The sequence below is a fragment of the Astyanax mexicanus genome, chromosome 14, assembly GCF_023375975.1.
Source record: "Astyanax mexicanus isolate ESR-SI-001 chromosome 14, AstMex3_surface, whole genome shotgun sequence".
Lineage (NCBI taxonomy): Eukaryota > Metazoa > Chordata > Actinopteri > Characiformes > Acestrorhamphidae > Astyanax > Astyanax mexicanus.
Window position 1 is genome coordinate 47817833 of NC_064421.1, and position 20614 is coordinate 47838446.

Below are 20614 nucleotides of genomic sequence, written 5' to 3' on the forward strand. Positions count from 1 at the left end.
TTTCTCCCCAGTTACCTAATCAAAGCAGCATGAGATAGTGTATTGTGAAATTTGTCACAGATTTCTGACCTCTTTGTCTGCGTTCCTCCTCCTTCCTTTACTCTAAAGCTGTTAACCTTCTTTCATCATGCCCTGGAATACAAATTCACAAACCATCACAAAACATCAGTAAAGATACATGAAAGAAGGTGAGAAAACAATTAGGAGGAGGTGAAAAAAGGACAGGCGGTTTGCTTTTGCTGTTTTTTGCAGCTATAGCTGCACAGCAGCACCAAGAGATGCAGTGTGGGTACGAGAGAGAAGAAGCACGTAGCGCTAATGCTAATGCGTAAAAGCTAAAAGACACATGAATTCAGATTTGACCATTAAAATTCATGTCACATGTCCATGGATTGGATATGTATCCGATTTAGAACCACATAAGAAAGTGACTTAAATCAGATCAGATTTTTTTCACAGCAGTGTGAACGTTCACACAGCTGTGAAAAAAAAACTGATCTGATCCACATTGAGCAAAAAATCTGATTTAAGTCACTTTCATAAGTAGTCCTACAAAGGATACGTATCCCATTAGCATTAGCATTAGCATTAGTGCTATGCGCTTCTCTCTCGTACCCACACTGCATCTCTTGGTGCAGCTATAGCAGCAAAAAAAAAACAGCAAAAGCAAACCACCTGTCCTCTTTTCACCTCCTGGACCTGAGCATGAACTTCAGAGCAGCGGTTTACTGTTTCTCCACTCCAGCAAAAGATGCTCCACATATGAGCTGCTAACTCATCTATAACCCTTTATAAAGCTACGAGTCTCTCATCTCTCTAATATGAGGGTTTTGTTGTTGGTGAAGAAGGAGACGTTTATACAGGTATCAATGTGCAGCATGTGAGACGATTCAGGAACAGATTCTGTGTTCACATTACACACAGATACAGATCACTTACATTTACACTGAATGTGAACCGACAAGATACACAAATCTGATCTGAGCAAAAAAAAATCTGAGATCTCATTTTGTAAATGATTTGTTTAACTCAATGTGATTTATTGTAATAAGACTTTCTGTATTTAAATATGTTTAAGTGTAGTCCAGGCTCAGCATAATGGCTTTTTTGTAACCCAGCTGAAGGCCTGCTGGCCCAAAGAGTCTTTAAATAAGCGTGTGACTTTCAGCTGCTGCAGAAACGCAAAAGGAGGCTTAAAAATTCCATGAAAGCCAGGCAGCCTCCCTGTTAGAAGGAATTCAGGCCAGAAGACAAACAAATCTTTGGTCAGGAGAGGTAAGGGCATGAGCATTGGTTGGCTCTTTCTGGCACACTTAGTGTTCAGTGCACTATAGTCACCTCTGTCACCTCTCTAATGTCTCTATTGTGTAATTTATTGTACCAACACCATTCCAAACATCTTTAAAGTGTAGTGCTGGTTCCCTGGATACTAAAAAGCTTTATTCAGATCTTCCTGACTTGTTCTTTTTTATACCACAGAAATAAAATAAAACAAGCAGCAATATCTTTAAATAATGGGAAACTAAAAAAAAACGTAAGTAGTAATATTACATAATATTAATAATAAAAAATAGTCATCTGTTTGAGCGATTTAGCCACTTTTGAAATGTGCAATATCATCAGATATTAACAATTTTAGATCTGAATTATCTCCAGTGATGAGAAAAAAAGTTAAGGAAGTGCTGTTTTTTTGTCTGTAATGCACACAAAAGAAAACTCTAACATTCTACTAAAATTTAATAGTTTTTTTTAATTTCCATTGTATTAGAAGCCTGTGTGTAATATTTTATACTTTAGATTGACCTTTTTGTTTTATAATCCATCTCTACAAAGTAAAAAAAATAAAAAACATGATTAAAAAGTGTTCTAAATCATATTATAATCAAAACCACAGAAATACTTCTTTTTAAGAAAAGTACAGTTGTTTCTGTGTTCTTCAAGCATTGACGATATCCTCAATATTCATATTAAAGACAAAATAATGCAATTCTTTTTTAATTAAATACGTTTAAATTAAATAAATTGTTTACATTTTGGGAATTCTCATTGTATAAAAAAACATAAACGCTGATGATTTCCTCGATAATCTTATTAAAGGATTTTTAATAAGATAAAATATCAGTATATTGTCCAGCTTTAAATGTAAGCAAGGAAAAATATTGCAATTCTTTTAATAAATAGGTTTAAAATAAATGAATTGTTTACATTTTGTAAAAAACTCATTGTATAAAAATGATGATATTTTTGATATTCGTATTAAAGCATACTTACGATACAATAAAATAATAATATATTGTCCAGCTTTTTTTAAGTTAAATAGGTTTAAATTAAATATTTTTTTATATTTTACAAACTCATTGTATAAAAAAACATTGATGATATTCTTGATATTCTAATTAAAGCATACTTTCAATATGATAAAATATCAAAATATTGTCCAGATTTGAAAGTAAGCAAAATATTAAATTTTTTTTGGTTAAATAGGTTTAAATTAATTCAATTGTTTAAATTTTGGGAAAACTCATTGTATTAAAAAAACACTTATATTTATACAATCGGAATAAATATGAGTGTTCTGTAAATGAAATATTATTATATTGTTCGGCTTTACTTCTTTAATTTGTAAGCAATTAAAATATTGAGATTGTTTAAATTAAATAAATTGTATGAATTTGGGAAAAACAAACATATTTATACAATCGGAATAAAAGAAAAGTTACGTTTTTTTAATGCAATCAGGAACATAATAGGAACATAACACAAAATGAACCACCAATCTTAAAATCAATGGAGAAAAATCAATAGAATATTGCAAAACTTCAATATATCAATATTTCCTTACACACCTTGTGTAAGAAATGTGCAGTTGGGGGTTTAAAGTCTATGAATCCAGTTTAGCCAATTTAAAGTTCACTCACTTATCTTTTACAAAAATGTTCGTTATGGATCAAAAATAGGTATTGGTCAAAAAAATCCTCTGTTGAATTTTAGCTTTAAGAGTATATAAAATTAATTTCCCAAAATTTGAATTAGTTTTTTAAGAAAATTAAAATACAGGCAAATAGCTTTTTTAGTCTTTTTATCGTATGGCAGTTGTATGTTGACCTCGCACATACAGTACAGCAAGTGCCTTATATTATATATTGCACAGTAAATGAGTTATGCAAATTCCTCAGATATTCAAAGTGAAATAAGTCAAATTTGTGAAAAAAGAGGCATAACCAGTTTTGCTAGAAAGGTATTAGTTAATAAAAGCAACATAAAATATAATCAAAATATAAGATTAGTTGATCTATAATAAATAGTGTAAAATATATATTTTTTATGTATTTCTTACCTTCATTTTTGTGCAGAATTCAAGCTGTAGCTGTGAAGCTTTTCTGAAACGACTCAACCAAACTCAACTTTTTCTCTGTCTACGTTTCCAACAACAACCCCCCACCACCATCCCTCTCTCTCTCTCTCTTTCTCTCTCTCTCTCTCTCTTTCCCAATCACTCCCCCCTCCCCTCCTCTCTCCCCTCTTTCTTTTCAGCACAAACACATTTTCTGCCCCTCTTTTCTCATCCAGATTTTTTTAAGCTTAACCCCTTTTGGCTCTCGGCTCTAAAATCCTCATCACATGGTGTTTTACAGTCACATGCAGTGAAGCCTCCTTCTGCGCAACATGCATCTGAATCAACACCCCCTCTGCATGCATCCAGCTGTCCTTCTGAGCACTGGATCACTGGATCACATGGAAACCTGAGGCTCATATGGGAGGAGCTTGAACCAGGTGGGCTCCAGGTACAGTGGGACAGGTACAGCGCATGTGAGTATGAGTATGACCCACATGAGCTTCACAAATGAGACCCATTATACCCTAAAATCACTTTAAACTCACCTTAAACCTTTATGAATCCCATCTAGGCCTCATGTGTAGTGTACAAACCAGATGGGCCCCATGATTAACCCCTGCTGACCCTCCATCTGAATCTCTGATCCTGATGAGGCCCATAACTCACAATTATATAAGAGGTCAACAAGAAAACTGTGGACAGAATATTCTGGTTCCCAACTGGGCAACCCATCATATACAGCTCTGGTTCAGTTTCTGAATCAGTTTCTCTGATTTTGCTATTTATATGTTTATGTTTGAGTAAAATGAACAGTTCTCCCAAATTCCAAAGAGAAATATTGTCATTTAGAGCATTTATTTGCAGAAAAAGATGCAGAGCTTTCAGACCTCAAATAATGCAAAGAAAATAACAAGTTCATATTCATAAAGTTTTAAGAGTTCAGAAATAATCAATATTTGGTGGAATAGCCCTGGTTGGTTTTTAATCACAGTTTTTTTCTTCATGCATCTTGGCATCATGTTCTCCTCCACCAGTCTTACACACTGCTTTTGGATAACTTTATGCTGCTTTACTCCTGGTGCAAAAATGTATTCAAGCAGTTCAGTTTGGTGGTTTGATGGCTTGTGATCATCCATCTTCCTCTTGATTATATTCCAGAGGATTTCAATTTGGTAAAAATCAAAGAAACTCATCATTTTTAAGTGCTCTCTTATTTTTTTCAGAGCTGTATTTTGATAATTTTTCAAAAAAACTGAAAATCGCCTATTTTAGTCCCACACAAACCATCATGTCTTAAAAGTACACTGTGATATCAAAGTAATTCTGCGTACACAGATGCACTACATGCTTTTTTATAATGAGAAACAATTTAGGATTGACTAAAGTTCACTTCACTTAAATTGATCTGAAATTAAATTTACTTAAAAAAAAGCAAATGCAAAAGTTGCGAAATTTTTTTAAGTACATTTTACTCATCGTTTTTTTTCAGTGTACAGAGCTGGAGAATACCTGGAAGCTTTCTACCTGTTGACCCTAACCCTGTAGTAAATAGCCAGCATTGATGTTTTGGCTGTGTTAGCGCTGAGGTAGTTAGCATACGGCTTGTTTTTTTCTCCAGCAGGACCTGAGCACCGTGGGAAAGCTCTTAAAACATTGTTCGGGTTTTTTGTGTTTGGGTAGATCGTAATTGTGATGGTGGTGCTTCATCTGGCTCTGGAGCCTCTTGGCACTCGAACCCGTGCATTTGGCACAATCAAGCCTGGACCTGCGCCAAAGGACTAAAGCCTGTTTGCTGGGGTCATCTTCACTGCAGGACATCCCTTTGAAAATGAACTCAAATGACCAGAAATACAGAACAAAACAGGTTCAGTGATCTAGAAAAAATTGTGTTTGGGTCATTATTTCTGGTGCCCTAGATGAGCATTACTGCAGTTTCTGTCTGTTCACCCTACACAGCAAAAAGGCAAGTGTTAAATTAACTCCCACAGAGTTGATTTTAACTCTTTTTCAGGGTTTATATAGCTCCACACTTTCAAAATAGTTAAATGTTTAACACCTTGCCAGAGTTCCTTTTAAACTCACATTTGTATTTCTTTAACTTCCTAAATTGTTACACTGTAAAACTGAAAAGGGTTTAAAAAAAATTGTAAATGAGAAGAAGATTAGTCAATTAATGACTTTTATTATTTAATTATTATTCAGGACAGGTTAGCGTGTTTCACCAAGGAGGAAAAGAGAAACCGGAGCAGCTAAAGAGAGCTTAACCTCCTTAAAACGGAACTTGGTCTGTCCAACAATTCTCTCATTAACCTGTACAAATTCTACAAATATCTAATAATTAAAAAAACATGTAACGGGCATTCCTATATTCCTAAAAACTATAAAATTCCTACCTGGAATAAAGCTGTGGAACAGTGAAATGGTGATGATAGGAAGAGAGAAAGCTACAGAGATGCTCAGCAGAAACCGAGTGTAGGCCTACACTACCACACCAACCACTGAACTGATTAGAGCACGTCCCTTGTGAGTCACAGGTACACTTGCACCTTTGTCTGTATGCGCGAAAAAAAGTGAAAAAAAAAAAGTTGATTGAGTGGCTAAAGTAATGTGCAGTAACGGGGTGTGGGAAATGGTAATGGCGTTATAGTTACAGTCAGAGTAATTAGTTAAATTACTTTTTTGTTTGTGTGATATTTAGTCTGTTAATATCTAGACTTGTTCCAAAACAAAAATCTAATGCTTATGCCCAGTTTAAGTCTGTTTGAGGTAAAGTTGTATTATTTCACACACAGTACAGCTAGTGTATGTGTTCACAAAACCCACAGATTAGTAAAGAAAACTATCAATTTTGTGATTAAAAATGAAGGTTATTCACAGAAACAATGCATTATCTTACCCAGGCCTTATTTTTAATCTTAATGTCTGTACGCATTCAAAATAAAGCTGCCCAATGCAAAAGTATTAAAACCACACCAGAAATACCCTGACACATAAAATGATTAGATGAATGATAAGTTTAACACCTCTAACAAACCAAAACAAGCGTCAGTGTGGGTGCTAAATGCAACTGGCCTGAAGTGCAGCTCTGCAGTGAGATACTAGTCAGATTAATGCTAACCACACACTACTGCGACGTCGAAAAGACTCTGGCACCCTCTCACATCTAAAGACAAGTTACAGACTTTTTACTCACATACTTGAATTTTGCAAAGACTGAGGATCTCGCAGGGTCACTATTGGCGCGAGCCAAGTCTCAAGACTTATAATAATATTCAACTAATCATTTAATTAACAATAACTTTAGGAGCTGCAGTGGATGTGTTAAAGGGGAGCTAAATCCCCTGATTTTAGCTGACTCCAAACTCAGCTCAAATTTGAAAAATTCTACAAAAAGGAAGAAAGCCAGAGAGAGAGAGAGAGAAAACACTGAGTGCTTGGAATAACACTGTCTAAATGACATAGGACATTAGGGCTACGTTCACATAACCATGCTGAAGTGTCATGGCTGTGTGAATGCACCAAATCAGATGAGTAACATTTATATGTGGTCCTTAATCAGATACAGTCATATGAAAAAGTTTGGGCCCCCCTATTAATCTTAATCATTTTTAGTTGTAAATATTTGGGTGTTTGCAGCAGCCATTTCAGTTTGATATATCTAATAACTGATGGACACAGTAATATTTCAGGATTAAAATGAGGTTTATTGTACTAACAGAAAATGTGCAATATGCATTAAACCAAAATTTGACCGGTGCAAAAGTATGGGCACCCTTATCATTTTATTGATTTGAATACTCCTAACTACTTTTTACTGACTTACTGAAGCAAAAAAATGGTTTGGTAACCTCATTGAGCTTTGAACTTCTTAGCCAGGTGTATCCAATCATGAGAAAAGGTATTTAAGGTGGCCAATTGCAAGTTGTTCTCCTATTTGAATCTCCTCTGAAGAGTGGCATCATGGGCTCATCAAAACAACTCTCAAATGATCTAAAAACAAAGATTGTTCAACATAGTTGTTCAGGGGAAGGATACAAAAAGTTGTCTCAGAGATTTAACCTGTCAGTTTCCACTGTGAGGAACATAGTTAGGAAATGGAAGAGCACAGGGACAGTTCTTGTTAAGCCCAGAAGTGACAGGCCAAGAAAAATATCAGAAAGGCAGAGAAGAAGAATGGTGAGAACAGTCAAGGACAAACCACAGACCACCTCCAAAGAGCTGCAGCATCATCTTTCTGCAGATGGTGTCACTGTGCATCGCTCAATAATACAGCACAAGGAGAAGCTGTATGGGAGAGTGATGAGAAAGAAGCCATTTCTGCAAGCACGCCACAAACAGAGTCGCCTGAGGTGTGCTTTTGCAGTAAGTCAGTAAAAAGTAGTTAGGAGTATTCAAATCAATTAAATTATAAGGGTCAAATTTTGGTTTATTGCATATTGCACATTTTCTGTTAGTACAATAAACCTCATTTCAATCCTGAAATATTACTGTGTCCATCAGTTATTAGATATATCAAACTGAAATGGCTGTTGCAAACACCCAAATATTTAGAACTAAAAATGATTAAGATTAATAGGGGGGCCCAAACTTTTTCATATGACTGTACGAATGCTGGAGAGTTCTGTAGTGATCTACATCCAGATCTAAATTCTAGAACACCAGTTGTGAGAAGCAATAGTTGGGCGAGACTTGGAATGTAATGAATGAGACTTATTCATAGTTACAAAAAAAAAAAACTATATTTGGTGTTCTTCCAAATATTAGGCAGAGGAGACCAATTTTCTTTCCCATGATTTTCCATTCCATTTCAAGTCTTTTGGAGTGAACAAAATCATTGAGAGTTGGTTTTCCAAACAAGGATTGAGCCCAGTCTTAAACTATACGCTAGTTTTAAAAAAAAAGCTCTATTCAGCATGCTTTATAGACCCAGACTAGGCTTAAACTCTGTCTTTAGAACTGCCTCTGAGTGTCCGCATTCAACCTCTACTCTCTGATTTCATCTGGATCAAACATCTGCCAAGTTTTATTAACGCTGTTGAACAGTAAAGGGACTTTTGAGCTGGTTCTGGATTGGGAGGTCATTTTGCATGACTTACAGTATTACTCAAGTTTTTCCTTTTTTTCAGCAGATGATCAGTTTAACTTTGAGTGAAGTAAGGTGATGAGGAGTCTCTTTTTGCTTCAGGACAGTTTTTAAGCTCTCTTTCCGTCACACTGTATTGTTTTAATAAAAAAATAATAATTAGAGTCACACCAATAGAGAGCTTTTGTTTTAATGACGTTTTTATTTTGGGGTTGGGACTTGGTTAGTAAATAAAGCCCACTTCCTTCTGGTTTCACTCTCAGAAGATTCAGCTTGTCTTCATCACAGTGCAGCTCGACTCGAGACCCCTGACGACAAATATGGCAAGTTGTTATACCTTACAGATTTTTTACTCACTGGTCTTTGTTTCTAAGCCTTAAGCTTTAATTAAGACTATGACTAATGATACAATGCTCTATGTTAATATACAGAAGTTTTTAAGCATTTTTTAATTGGTACTCATATTTAAATAAATGTAATTGTTTTAAAAGTTTAAAGCTCATTCTCCTGCAGTCTGTGTACCTTTTATTTCAGTTGATTTTCCATTTTTTATCATGCAGTAGAAAAACTAAAAACAACTTAGACTGAAACTTAGTTTATTATATTCAGAGGTTAGAAGAAACATCCAGCAACAGTAATACTCTTAAAGTACAAAGTATATTTACAAGCAGTATATATGTTAATATATATGTTAAACCATACACATATAGTTTTATTTCAATATTTTTTATTAAATGACTGTAAATTTGATTTGCTTTTTCTATTTTCCTCCAATCCATCAAACCAGAGGCAGAGCTATTATTAAGTATTGAGTATTGAGTCCTGAGGCTAAATTCAAAAATAAAAAATAAGTGTAAAACCACTTATTTAACTCTTAACATTTGGTGTAGTATAGAATAATAGAATAATAATCAATTTTCTTTTTTTTCTTTTTATTTATGCACCTTACAATTAGAATTTCAAGAAAGAAAAGAAAAAAATGAATCTTGTAACAAAATAAGTTGCATTATACAATCACATTTTTTGCAAAATGCAAAAATGTAAAAAAAAAAAAGAAAAAGAAGAAGAACATTAAGATAAGTTTAATTTTTTTTCAATTCTGTTATTAAAAGGCAGAAATGAAATGAAATGAAGAAGTTAAAGATTGGGGGAAAAACACCTATCTGCACATCCTACAGTTGTTTTTAGTGGTGTAGTGAATTTTAATATATATTTTATATATTTTAAAAATTATATAAAATTGAGTTAATGTGATGTGTATAGACACAGTGCTAATGGAGCGAGAAAATGGCAGCAGCACTATAAGTCTGGTATTCTACATATCAAAAACATTGTTTAGCTGATTTTAAAGCATTGGGAAAATTACACACCACTTTAATTCAGTGCAAAATGCAGAATCTATTTTATAGACATTTTTATCTACATTAAAATTCAGAAGCATGTATAACAAAGGTGTCGGCAAACATGCACACCCTTACATTTTTTGAATAAAATGCAAAATCAATTTATGCAAAAAATAGCATATTAATATGTATTTATACAAATACTATTTAATATTAATATTAAATATAATAATAGTGTACTTGTAACTATATGCAGAATAATTACACGGAAAAAGTATACTTTACTACTTATACATAAATTTTTATCTGCTTAATCTGTATTTCAGTATAGTTTTATTACAGCACTATATTTTATTTTTTTCTGTGCTAATTTTATATTGGTGATGTACTTAATAAACCTATATACATTTTTTTTATATTATTTTATGATAAAATTATACTTTTACTAAATGGGTCCTGTGAGGAGATATTAATGCAATAAAACTGTACTTTAGTGAAATTTGCTACCAAAACCTTAATTTGTGTTGCTTATGCAAATTAAAACTGTGCTGATGAACTTTTATGTGTTAAAATTATACTTAAAAACTTACTTAGTTTAGTTTAGTTTAGTTTAGGTAAAGGTTTAGGGAAAACTTTAACAGCTGATTCTTGTAACAATGAGATTTTTTTTTTGTATGTTTTACCAGTCACTCCAAAAATTAATGTGATTAGATGTGTTAAATCTATGTTTTAATCACACCTTTAATATGTTTTAATGTTAAATCGGACAGCTCACACAAATATACTTAAATTGTATTAAATAGTGCTGATTAGTAGTAGTAATTAAGTACAAATTAGTGGTTCCAGAATAACATGACTTAAGTACAGATTAATTCCAGCATAATTTAAATATACTTTTTTCACAAGGGTTAACACAGATTTTAAAGTTAGTTATTTTACAATATCTGGACAAAACTGGAAGCAGTGCTTTTGGTGCATCACTGTAAGTGAATAATACTGGTGGCAAATGTTTATTTACAGTAATGGTATGTGTGTGTGTGTGTGTGTGTGTGTGTGTGTGTGTGTGTGTGTGTGTGTGTGTGTGTGTGTGTGTGTGTGTGTTTCTGTAGGGTCTGTCTGGATCACTGAGGGCATTGGTTCTGCTGTCTCTACTCGCTGTCGGTTGTAGAAGTGCTAAACCAGATCCTGGAAAAGTGGACATAAAAACTCTGGCTGATATTATCAAGTTCTTTGACGACAAGTAAGAGAAGTAGTTTGAGCACCAATGGGAAATAAGTACTATTTACTGTTTAGGATTTAGTGTGTGTTTATTCAGCATCATTTCATTTAGATTAAAATATAAAAACTAATTCTACAACTTCCTCAACCAGGTTATGCTAAAGCTTGTAGTCTTCAGGATGACCCACTATGAGATTAAATAGATTTATGTGTAATGTTCAAAGGTTTAGAATCAGTGTTTTTTTAATATAAATAACAATTATGTTGCAGACAAGCATGATAAAAAAGTCCTATTCACCTTATTATGTAGTTACTGTAAAATATAGCAAAAATAATTAATACACAGTATGATTCTGAAACTTTTGAACACTAGTTAATGTTTTTTATAAACTAAATGAACAGAGGTTCAGTACCAAACAAAAGTTTGTACACACCTTCTCATTCAGTGTTTTTTTCTTACACAGTAAATGAATAGTAAAGTGATCTATCAGATTATGAAGGAGCACATAAGGAATCATGTAGTAACTTAAAAACAGTGTTAAACAAACTAAAATACTCTAAAATACCCATTAAAGCTATATCCAAATATAAAACTAATAATATAGCCATGACTTCTGTATAAATCTAAAATGCAGAACATTTTAAAGGTCTCCTTCTGTTAAAATGCACTTGTTCTTGTTCTTTGTGAAATACACTAGGTCTCTCTGAGTTGTTTATAGTTCTAGTATTACTATTGAGGGCCCCGCCCACCTCGGCTCGGGACCACCCACAGACAGAGCTGATTTTTTAACAAAAAACAGCTTACATGGCATTCATTCATACTAGAGACCACAACTAGATATTATAAAATGAGACCTTTATAGTAATTAAAAAACAATGAATTTAAGGTGTTTCCAAACTTTTTACCGGTGTGGTATATGAACAGGATTTTCTCACATGTATCTGAAGTTAATTCTAATCGATTGACTGATTTCCGTTTATAGTTACAAGCAAGGTGTTGGAGAAGAAGTACGGCAGTATGCTGTGGCCATTAACGTTGATGAAAATCAGTGCAAACAATTTAAACCTGACCAATGCAACTTGCCAACAAATGAGGAAGCCGAGCGTGTGAAAAAGCTGATCTATGATAGGAAAGTGGCTCTGTATGAAAGCAAAGATCATTTAAATATCATCGCTGCAGGATCATTTAAGACAAAGAAGGAGACAAGACACGCTGAGGGAATTCTCCTGAACCCACCAATCAACAAGCCAAACGACCCCTCTCCCATGGACAAACTCTTAAACCAAAAGAAGGACGGGTGCGTGGTCTTCTACACCTACAACTCGCCCTGTGTTAAATCCTGTATTGACATCAACAGCAAATACAACATCCTAAATGCACTGAAAAATTGGAGCAAACGTGGCGGCCTGAAAGCATTCGTCTTCCAAAAGATCTGGAAGCACGATATAATAGGGACTGACCCGGATTTCAAAGCGATAACCCAATTTGTGCCACTGTATCAATGCAAGCCCTCTAACGACAGTTATAAGTGCGAACAGAAGGGCAACATCATTCAGAATGGTGTGTAATCGGGCAACATCAATCAGGATTGTGTGCAATCCCAGCAAACACGAGAGCTGATGTTTCCACATGAGCCCCTCAATCAGCAGCCCACATGTATTTTGGATAAGGATGGGTAAAAAATGGGTACAGTACGATAGGTCATGAATGTTGGAGCCCAAGCAGTGCCCATACGTAACACATCCAACTGCCTATTAGACACCCAACTTGGCTTGGCCTTTTGAAACCCAACTGCATTAAAGGTTTTTCCATATGGGACCAAGACAGAACCCATCAGACAACCCACAATATACCCACTTGAGTAATCCCATATAAAAGCCATATATTTTCATTTCTGGTCCAAGCAGTGCCCAAGAAAATCCATCCAATTGCCCACAAGAGACCCAACTGGGTTTGTCCAATTGAAACCCTGCAATGGTAACAGAAAGCCCATGTAGTTCCTAGTTACAGCCCATAAATTTGCCCATTTTAACCCAAGTCCAGTTTATGCCCAATATACCCAAGTAAATCCAAAATATATGTTGGCTAGGACAGCTTTAATAAGCAATTATTACTTTTCAATGTTCACTTTTCTTGTCTCAATCGTTTGGTTTGAACAAGACAGCCATCGCTTCAGCAGAATAAAATAAAGAAAAAAAAATAAAAATAATTTTAAAAATTGTAGAAAGAAGGAAAGAATGAAAGAAAGAAGGAAAAAAGAAAGGAAAACCAAAAAAATGTTGGATTAAATATACTGTTTGTTTGCATTACTCTATATATGCTCTGAATAAAAAGCTTTTTGATCATCAGATTCTGTTTTTTTCTTTGTACTCTTTCACTTGACTTCCACTCTTCTCAGATGCTTCTTAGAGATTAGCAGTGTTATTTCTGGTCATAGTTCTAGTAAGGTGTGAATAAACACTACAGACTTTCTGCTACAGACCTTTTCACAACTCTTAACCACAATGTTAATGTGTGAAGTTACAAAAATAAATGTCTTAAAATGTACAGTGCACAGTACTGTGCAATTGTTTTACACACCTAAGAATATTTTATTTAAACATTTATCTCCGCTACAAGAGTGTTGTTGACTGGAAAAACACCACATATTATTTGAACAGATGCAATTAAACAGAAATACGGTAAAAAAGCAACAAGTATTTCTTATATTTAGGAAAGTACTCTATATCCCATGAGTTGTAATGGAAATTTTCAGCCAGAGACATGGTGGATATTTCCAATTCCATCACCAGCTCACTTGATTTAACATCATAAAGCACATCATTCCAAACCAGCCGTTGTGTGACAGCTATGATAACAAACTATAAATCAACTACTTTTTGTTTAAATAATAAATAAAGTTCTATCTATCTATCTATCTAAATGTTGAATTTGGAATTATTATAATAAATATGAATATAAAAACAAAACAAAACCCAAACTGCACAGGAAATTATCTTTATCTTTTATTTTTAAGCATTAGGGGAGTCTTAATGTGTAGGTTTGGTAATTTGCCTTTTAAATTAGGAATGCGTTAAAAAAAGGAAATAAAAATTATGAAAAAGAAATAATTACCTGTATCACGTTTTTGTTTCTAACATAAATCTACAGGTAAGTACAGTTTATAAGTGCAATAACAAAAAATAAAAATAAAAACGTCAAGAGTTGTTATTTTCAGCATGTTCTTCTCAGCAGTTCACTTCAACTAATTATCTCTGCAGGAGAGACGATTATTATATTATTATATATAATATTGTAAAGTTTGTAAGGAATGTAATTACAATGTTAGGTTTTCACAATGGACAGATGTCACAGTACAATAGATATTGTGCTTTTGCACCATGATAAAATACATTTTGATACAATTTATGTATGATTGACCAATCTATAATATAAATGTTCTTTTTTAATGCCGAAATTTCGAATTGTACAATCAATAAAAATATTTTTTTAATCTTTCAAAATTCCAGATTAACAGAAATAAATCTTATCTTTTTTTGTGCAAAGCTTATTTTTTATTTATAGATTTATAATTTTTTAATTTCTGAATGCAACCCCTCCCAAACAAGGCAGAAGCGGAGCTCACGCTACGCTCGGTTACGTGGTTTGTGCGTGACACATATACACAGAGGATTAAAGTGACACGTGCGGTTCTGGGCACGCTCGCGCATGTGACGCAGGCTCGGTTTTGACATGGTGGTTATCGCCCGTACTTTCAGATACTCAGTGTAGTTCTCTTCACCATCGCTTCCCTCCGTCGCCGCTGAGAGGAGCCTCCGCTAAGAACTACAACTCCCAGCGTGCCTCGCGCAGCACGAACCTCCCGAGTCACGTGTGGAACCCAGCTCGTGTCCCTCTTGTCTCACCGTGGAGGCTCGCCGTGTCCGCCGTCTCTCACCGATATAATCCCGGTTCCGCCGCAGGCAGAGGATGAGCGATAACGATGACATCGAGGTCGACAGCGATGTGAGTTGTGGAGGCTCCGGCGGCCCGCGTGGCCCCGGTTTAGAGCCCAGGAGCGGGGTTTTTAGAGCGCGAGGCTGCGCGTGAAGTGTGCTCCGGGGCGCGTGCCCAGTAGTGTGGTTCCCTCAGACTCGGGCTCAGTTAGCAGCAGAGAGCTAGCTGTGTTTTTCCTGCTTTTCTCTCTCGTTTATCCTTCAGTTTTTCAATATTACGAGTCTTTTCTCTCCGCTAACCCCGTGTTTTCTTTACAGGAAGAGTCCTCGAGATTTCACCCGGTGGTGAGTTTCCTCTCTGTCCTTTAAAAGCGCTTCAGTCTGTGTGTTTGTGAACATTTGGCTCCGTGGCCTTTAGCCTGCTAAGCTAACTAACTGCTAACCTGTTTTTTTATTATTATTTTGCACAACATATGATCAGTCAATCAATTAATCAGTCAGCCATTATTTTTAAACGAGTTTACCCTGATTGTTGCCCCTCATTCACAATACAGCTGAGCATTTACAATTTAAAATTATTTAAAATATTTTACATTAGAAATTATAAGGAAATAAATACACATTTTAATAAAATTAATAAAAATAAAATTATATTAAATAAACATTTAATATAAACTAGTGCTGGCCAAATGACCGAAATATATATATGACAGTGTTTTTTTTTTTCAAGATTCTGACGGTTTTATGGTATATCACGGTATTTTTATGTGTTTATTTATTTATTTCTTGCTTGCTTGACTGGGCTTTACTGTAGGTTTGCGACTTACTGCTGTTTTTAAGGAGGCTTAAGAGAGAAAATATATTTTTGTAGTTCCCGTGGATATATCAAATATAACTAGTTAACTTTCTATTTTGACTTTTTGACAACAAGCTGATCATTCACTAACAGTCACTAGCCCCTTTTTTTTAGGTGGGTTTAAGCGGTCGTGCTAGCTATGGTGCTGTTGGTTGGTTTGTGTGGTTATTATATATTATATAAGGTGAGATGCTAGACTAGTACTGTCTGTGTGTGTATCAGATAATTAATGTTATCTATACTCAGCTTTAAGTAGGTTTGTGTTTATTAATATTAAAGGTGAGGTGCTAGACTAGTACTGTCTGTGTGTGTATCAGATAATGTTATTTATACTAAATTTTGGAAAGTTTTTTAGCTTTGAGCTATTTATATTAGACTAGATGACAGAGAATGAAGCTGTGGAAGGTATGTTTGATAAAAAAAAAAATCTTATCTGCTGAAAATATGTTTAAAGTATCTCATCTGCCCACTTGTCTCATCGTACTTTGTGTAGATATGCTTTGTAACACTGAATAAAAAATTTATAATCAAACAAATACATACATAAACAAATAAGGCATGATATGGGAAAGTGTTATAACCAAACATTTTGTTGTTTTTTTGCTTGGGGCAGCACTATGTCATAAATGGTTAAAAACTCACTTAAAGATTTTGAAACTGCTAGGTTACCTAATTTTTGAGAGGTAAAAAAGTTAGAGCAGAGAAAACTCTACTGTGTGCAGTGAGCTGGGGAACGCTGGTCTTGGAGATGGGCTAATAATAGTTTGTGGTCAATGACCGTTCTCGTTCACTTCAGAGAAATGAGGTGTCATGTTGTGCTGTTGGTAGCATTTTTATTCCAGATGTTTTACGGTAAGCATAGTTCTATATGATTATGCATGTATAGTGTTTGTGGTTGTTTTTCAATAACAGCGTAATTAGGGATTTATTTAATTGCAAAGTGGTTGATTTATAAATGCTAAAGTACTGGCAACAGATTTACTAATATTCAGAAAAGGACAGAAAATATATTGTTTAGAATATGTGTTAACACATTCAGTTGGTCATAAGGATAAGCATAGGCATATAATTGTCATAAAAACAATTAAATCTGGAGTTTGGTGTGTAGTTTATGCCTGTAGTACATTTAAGGATGCGAGTATTGCTTCCTAGAGCTGCTGTTTTGATGTATAGTGCAGCCCACCTTCATAGATATTCTTTTAAAATTTTAAGATTCTCCTGAGGATCAGGATGCTTCTCTGAAAGCTCTGCATCATTTGTCATTTAAGCCATTTCTAATTTTCTGCAAATAAATGCTCTAAATGAGAATATTTTTATTTGGAATTTGGGAGAAATGTCTGTAGTTTATAGAATAAAACAACAATGTTCATTTTACTCAAATATAAACCTATAAATAGCAAAATCAGAGAAACTGATTCAAAAACTGAAGTGCTCTCTTAATTTGTTCCAGAACTATACATATATTTTTATGTGTGTTAGTGTATGTATATGTATCTAGGTATGTGTACATCTATGCATATAATATTTTTGGTGTATCTTGTCAACAATACTTATTGATGTGAAGAATTTGTAAATAAGTAATTTGTACGTACCTTTTTCTACAAACACTTGATAAAAAAATAAAAATAAATATTGTGCCAGTTTCCCAGACAGAGATTAAGCCTCGCAATATCCTATATGTTTCTCTCATTTGAAAATCTCTAGTCAAATTGCTGTGCAGTCTAAGCCTGGGCTAGAGTGTATTGATTGTTTTAGCCTGTTTAATTATGTTTTATTAATCTATTTGTTGGCTTTTATTTATTGCAGGCAGACAAGCGGGCACATCACAATGCACTGGAGCGCAAACGCAGGGACCACATCAAAGACAGTTTCCACAGTTTACGTGACTCAGTGCCTGCTTTACAAGGAGAGAAGGTTGGATATCAAATTTCTCATTCAGGCTTCTGTTTAATTTGCAAATGAGATATAAATGAATGGGGATCTACATTTAAATACTATTTTTAGTAGAGTGTAGAGAGTAATATTAATTCACTGTATGGTTCATGTCTTTCTTGGCTGCTGTTTACTTGTTTATTGCCTCTTTTGAGTACCATATTTTTCACACTATATGATGCACTTAAAATCCTTTAATTTTCACAAAAATCATCAGTGCTCCTTATAATCTGGTGCTCCTTATGTATGAATTGTATCAGTCAGGTATTAAGAAGCAGTAAAGCCACTCCACTGAAGTACAGAGTTATACAGGAGTTTCAGTTTAGTTCTCTGGCACTCGAGACAGGAGCAGCATTAGCATTAGCCGCTAACTAAAGTATATCGGACCGTAGCCTGTGTGCATTTACCGTATTAAAACAAGCTTCGCAGGACGAACTGCTAGCTAATATCGACCTGTTCAGAGATGAGTATTAATGGCCTTTAGCCAGCTGCTATCCCCGGCTAGCACTGCTGGAGCATCATTAGCATTACCCGCCTATTATTATTATCCGTTGCGCCTTGTAGTGTGAAAAATATGGCAATGTTTGTAATAGCGTTTGCAGTACTGTTTGGTTCAGTTGTTTGATCTCAGTTTGTTCAGTTTGTTTTAGATCAGGTTCTTTAGAATATTCCTCAGATCGTAAATATTTTTTTACAAATAGAGTAAATAAAGTAAATTTTGCTTATTGACTCTATGCAGTAGTCTGTAATATTTATTTATATGATATATTTCTATATACCAGCTTTTTATTTGTACTGTACCTATGAGGAAATAATTCAAGAGCAACATATTAGCTGTAACTAGAGGACTGTTGATGGTGTTTCTTGTTAAGTGTTGTATATGTTGTGTCACCAAACATTGCGTCATGGTTTAGTAGTGATTCTTTGCTGACAGCACTCTGTTAAACAGGCTTCCCGAGCTCAGATTCTAGACAAAGCCACAGAGTACATCCAATACATGCGCCGAAAGAACCACACACACCAGCAGGACATTGATGACCTGAAGAAACAGAACGCGCTCCTGGAACAGCAAGGTGAGAAATGCAGAGCATGATAATTAATATCGATAAAGATACAGTCAGATCTGCATTATGCTTTTCCCTTTGGGTATCCAACAATAGGTCAGGTTTGGTGTAGGCTATTTTATTTTAACAATAATGCATATGTACAGGACATTCAGAGGATTGAAATTACTTTACTGTTCCTCCCAAAGTTACAGCAAGTACAGCAAGATAAGATAATAAATGATAAAAGAATGAGAGACACTAAATGTACAATACAACAAGGTTGCAGATATAGACATAAGTGAGCTGGGAAGAGAGTTGAGCATCCTCAAAGCCTGGTGGATGGAGCTGTTTCTCAGTCTGCTGCTCCTTTAATAGATGTATGTATAGAGCAAGTGTTTCTCAATCTTGTCTCTCTTAGACACTTTCTATACTTTCTTGCTCTGATTTAGCTCCCATTACTTCTGGGCAAATCTGGCTGATTACCGCGATATCTTTTTTTTTGAGAAATGTAAAATTGTAATGTTAAAGTGTTAACACCTCCAGGTACCTTAATTTCACATTTTCTGTTCTCTTTGATCACGCTAGTCCGCGCTCTGGAAAAGGCCAAGGGGAACGCGCAGCTCCAGGCCAGCTACTCCTCGGACAGCAGCTTGTACACCAACCCTAAGGGCAGCGCCGTCTCAGCCTTCGACGGAGGCTCTGACACCAGCTCAGAGTCGGAGCCAGAGGAACAGCCTACGAAGAAAAAGTTCCGCGTGGAGCCCAGCTAGATCCAGCTCACGCTTCCCAGCAGTGGGGAAACCTCGGTTCAGACTCTCAGCTCCATCCTCCTCCTCCTCCCCTTCTCTCTCTCTCTCTCCCTCCACAACCCGTCCTTCCCTCTCTTCTTCCTCTTTTTCGTGTGTTCAGAGTCTTGGGAGGAGGATCCAGAGAAAGGCTCTCTGAAGTTTCCTGCCTTTCACCCTCCCAGCGCTGATGCCACTCCGCACACGGATCAAGCCCAGCCACATTCCCCTCCAAAGAGTGGCAGCTCGACAGTCAAAGACTGCAGAAACCTTTTATAGCCTCCTCAGTTAGTCGTGCACAAATTACATACATTAAGCTACAAGATACAGCCCTCTTATTGTTCTCTCCCGAATATGCCTGTTTGGAGACGTCAGGAGGAGAAAACAGTCATTAAAAATAGTTTACCTTTGTAAGATTTGTACTTTTCCACAAAAAAAGATGGTGCTTTTATAAAAAAGAGGGTATGTGGCTGTGAGACCCACTTCACTGGTATAGAAGACTGAAGTTCTCCCCTTTTTTGGAAAAATGTTTGTTGCAAAAATGTTTATTTAATTGTAACGTTGGGGCTGCGTTCTGTTATTGTGTAGTTTGTTGTTTTGCCTGAGATTGTAAGTGGAATTAGATGGCCTCTACTTTTACGCGTCCTCACGTCATAGTTTTGGGACTTTTATTTTTTCTTTCTGATTTGCTGCGCCAAACGAGGACAATATTTAATACAGGTAATATTCCCTGCAGGAATTTCAATTGAATGTTACACAGTGCAGTTCAAATGCAGTTATTTTATTTTCTCAATTACAGGTAAGTATGTCCATTTTGGTATGTAGTACACGGCACTGTATACTCTTTAAATGTAATCGTCTCAACCGCATAACCTTCCCTGGAAAAATCTTTGCCTGTCTAGGGAAAGTTTCTCTCTTCAGAGATAGTGTGTATGAAATAGATATTGCTTTTTATTCCATTCCATGGAAATTACAGGTATGTTGTACATACTGCCAACAGTTGTCTTGCAAGTTGAGGCATACCTTAACTATGAGACTACAAATAAAACTATTTTATCCTTATCTACATCAGGTCTGA

General features: G+C 35.2%; 1 protein-coding gene across 2 annotated transcripts; it reads left to right on the plus strand.

Annotated features, from left to right (window-relative positions):
- The first annotated feature begins 14831 nt into the window (after positions 1–14831).
- On the plus strand, positions 14832–20602 carry LOC103037189 (protein max). Of its 2 annotated transcripts, none has more exons than XM_007230367.4 (5): positions 14832–14987; positions 15236–15262; positions 17580–17687; positions 18655–18778; positions 19337–20602. In XM_007230367.4, the coding sequence occupies exons 1-5, from the start codon at positions 14952–14954 to the stop codon at positions 19519–19521; spliced, it is 480 nt and encodes a 159-aa protein (XP_007230429.2). In that variant the 5' UTR covers positions 14832–14951; the 3' UTR covers positions 19522–20602. The 2 variants fall into 2 exon arrangements, with proteins under 2 accessions (XP_007230429.2, XP_007230428.2); XM_007230366.4 differs by having other exon boundaries at positions 14833–14987; positions 18640–18778.
- Positions 20603–20614: the final 12 nt, after the last annotated feature.

Bases quoted from the DNA above. Each gene is read 5' to 3' on its own strand.
- LOC103037189 (XM_007230366.4), top strand. From the start codon at position 14,952: ATGAGCGATAACGATGACATCGAGGTCGACAGCGAT. The intron at 15,263-17,579 runs GTGAGTTTCCTC...TATTTATTGCAG, and splicing joins CCTCGAGATTTCACCCGGTG to GCAGACAAGCGGGCACATCA. The intron at 17,688-18,639 runs GTTGGATATCAA...CTTTGCTGACAG, and splicing joins CTGCTTTACAAGGAGAGAAG to CACTCTGTTAAACAGGCTTC.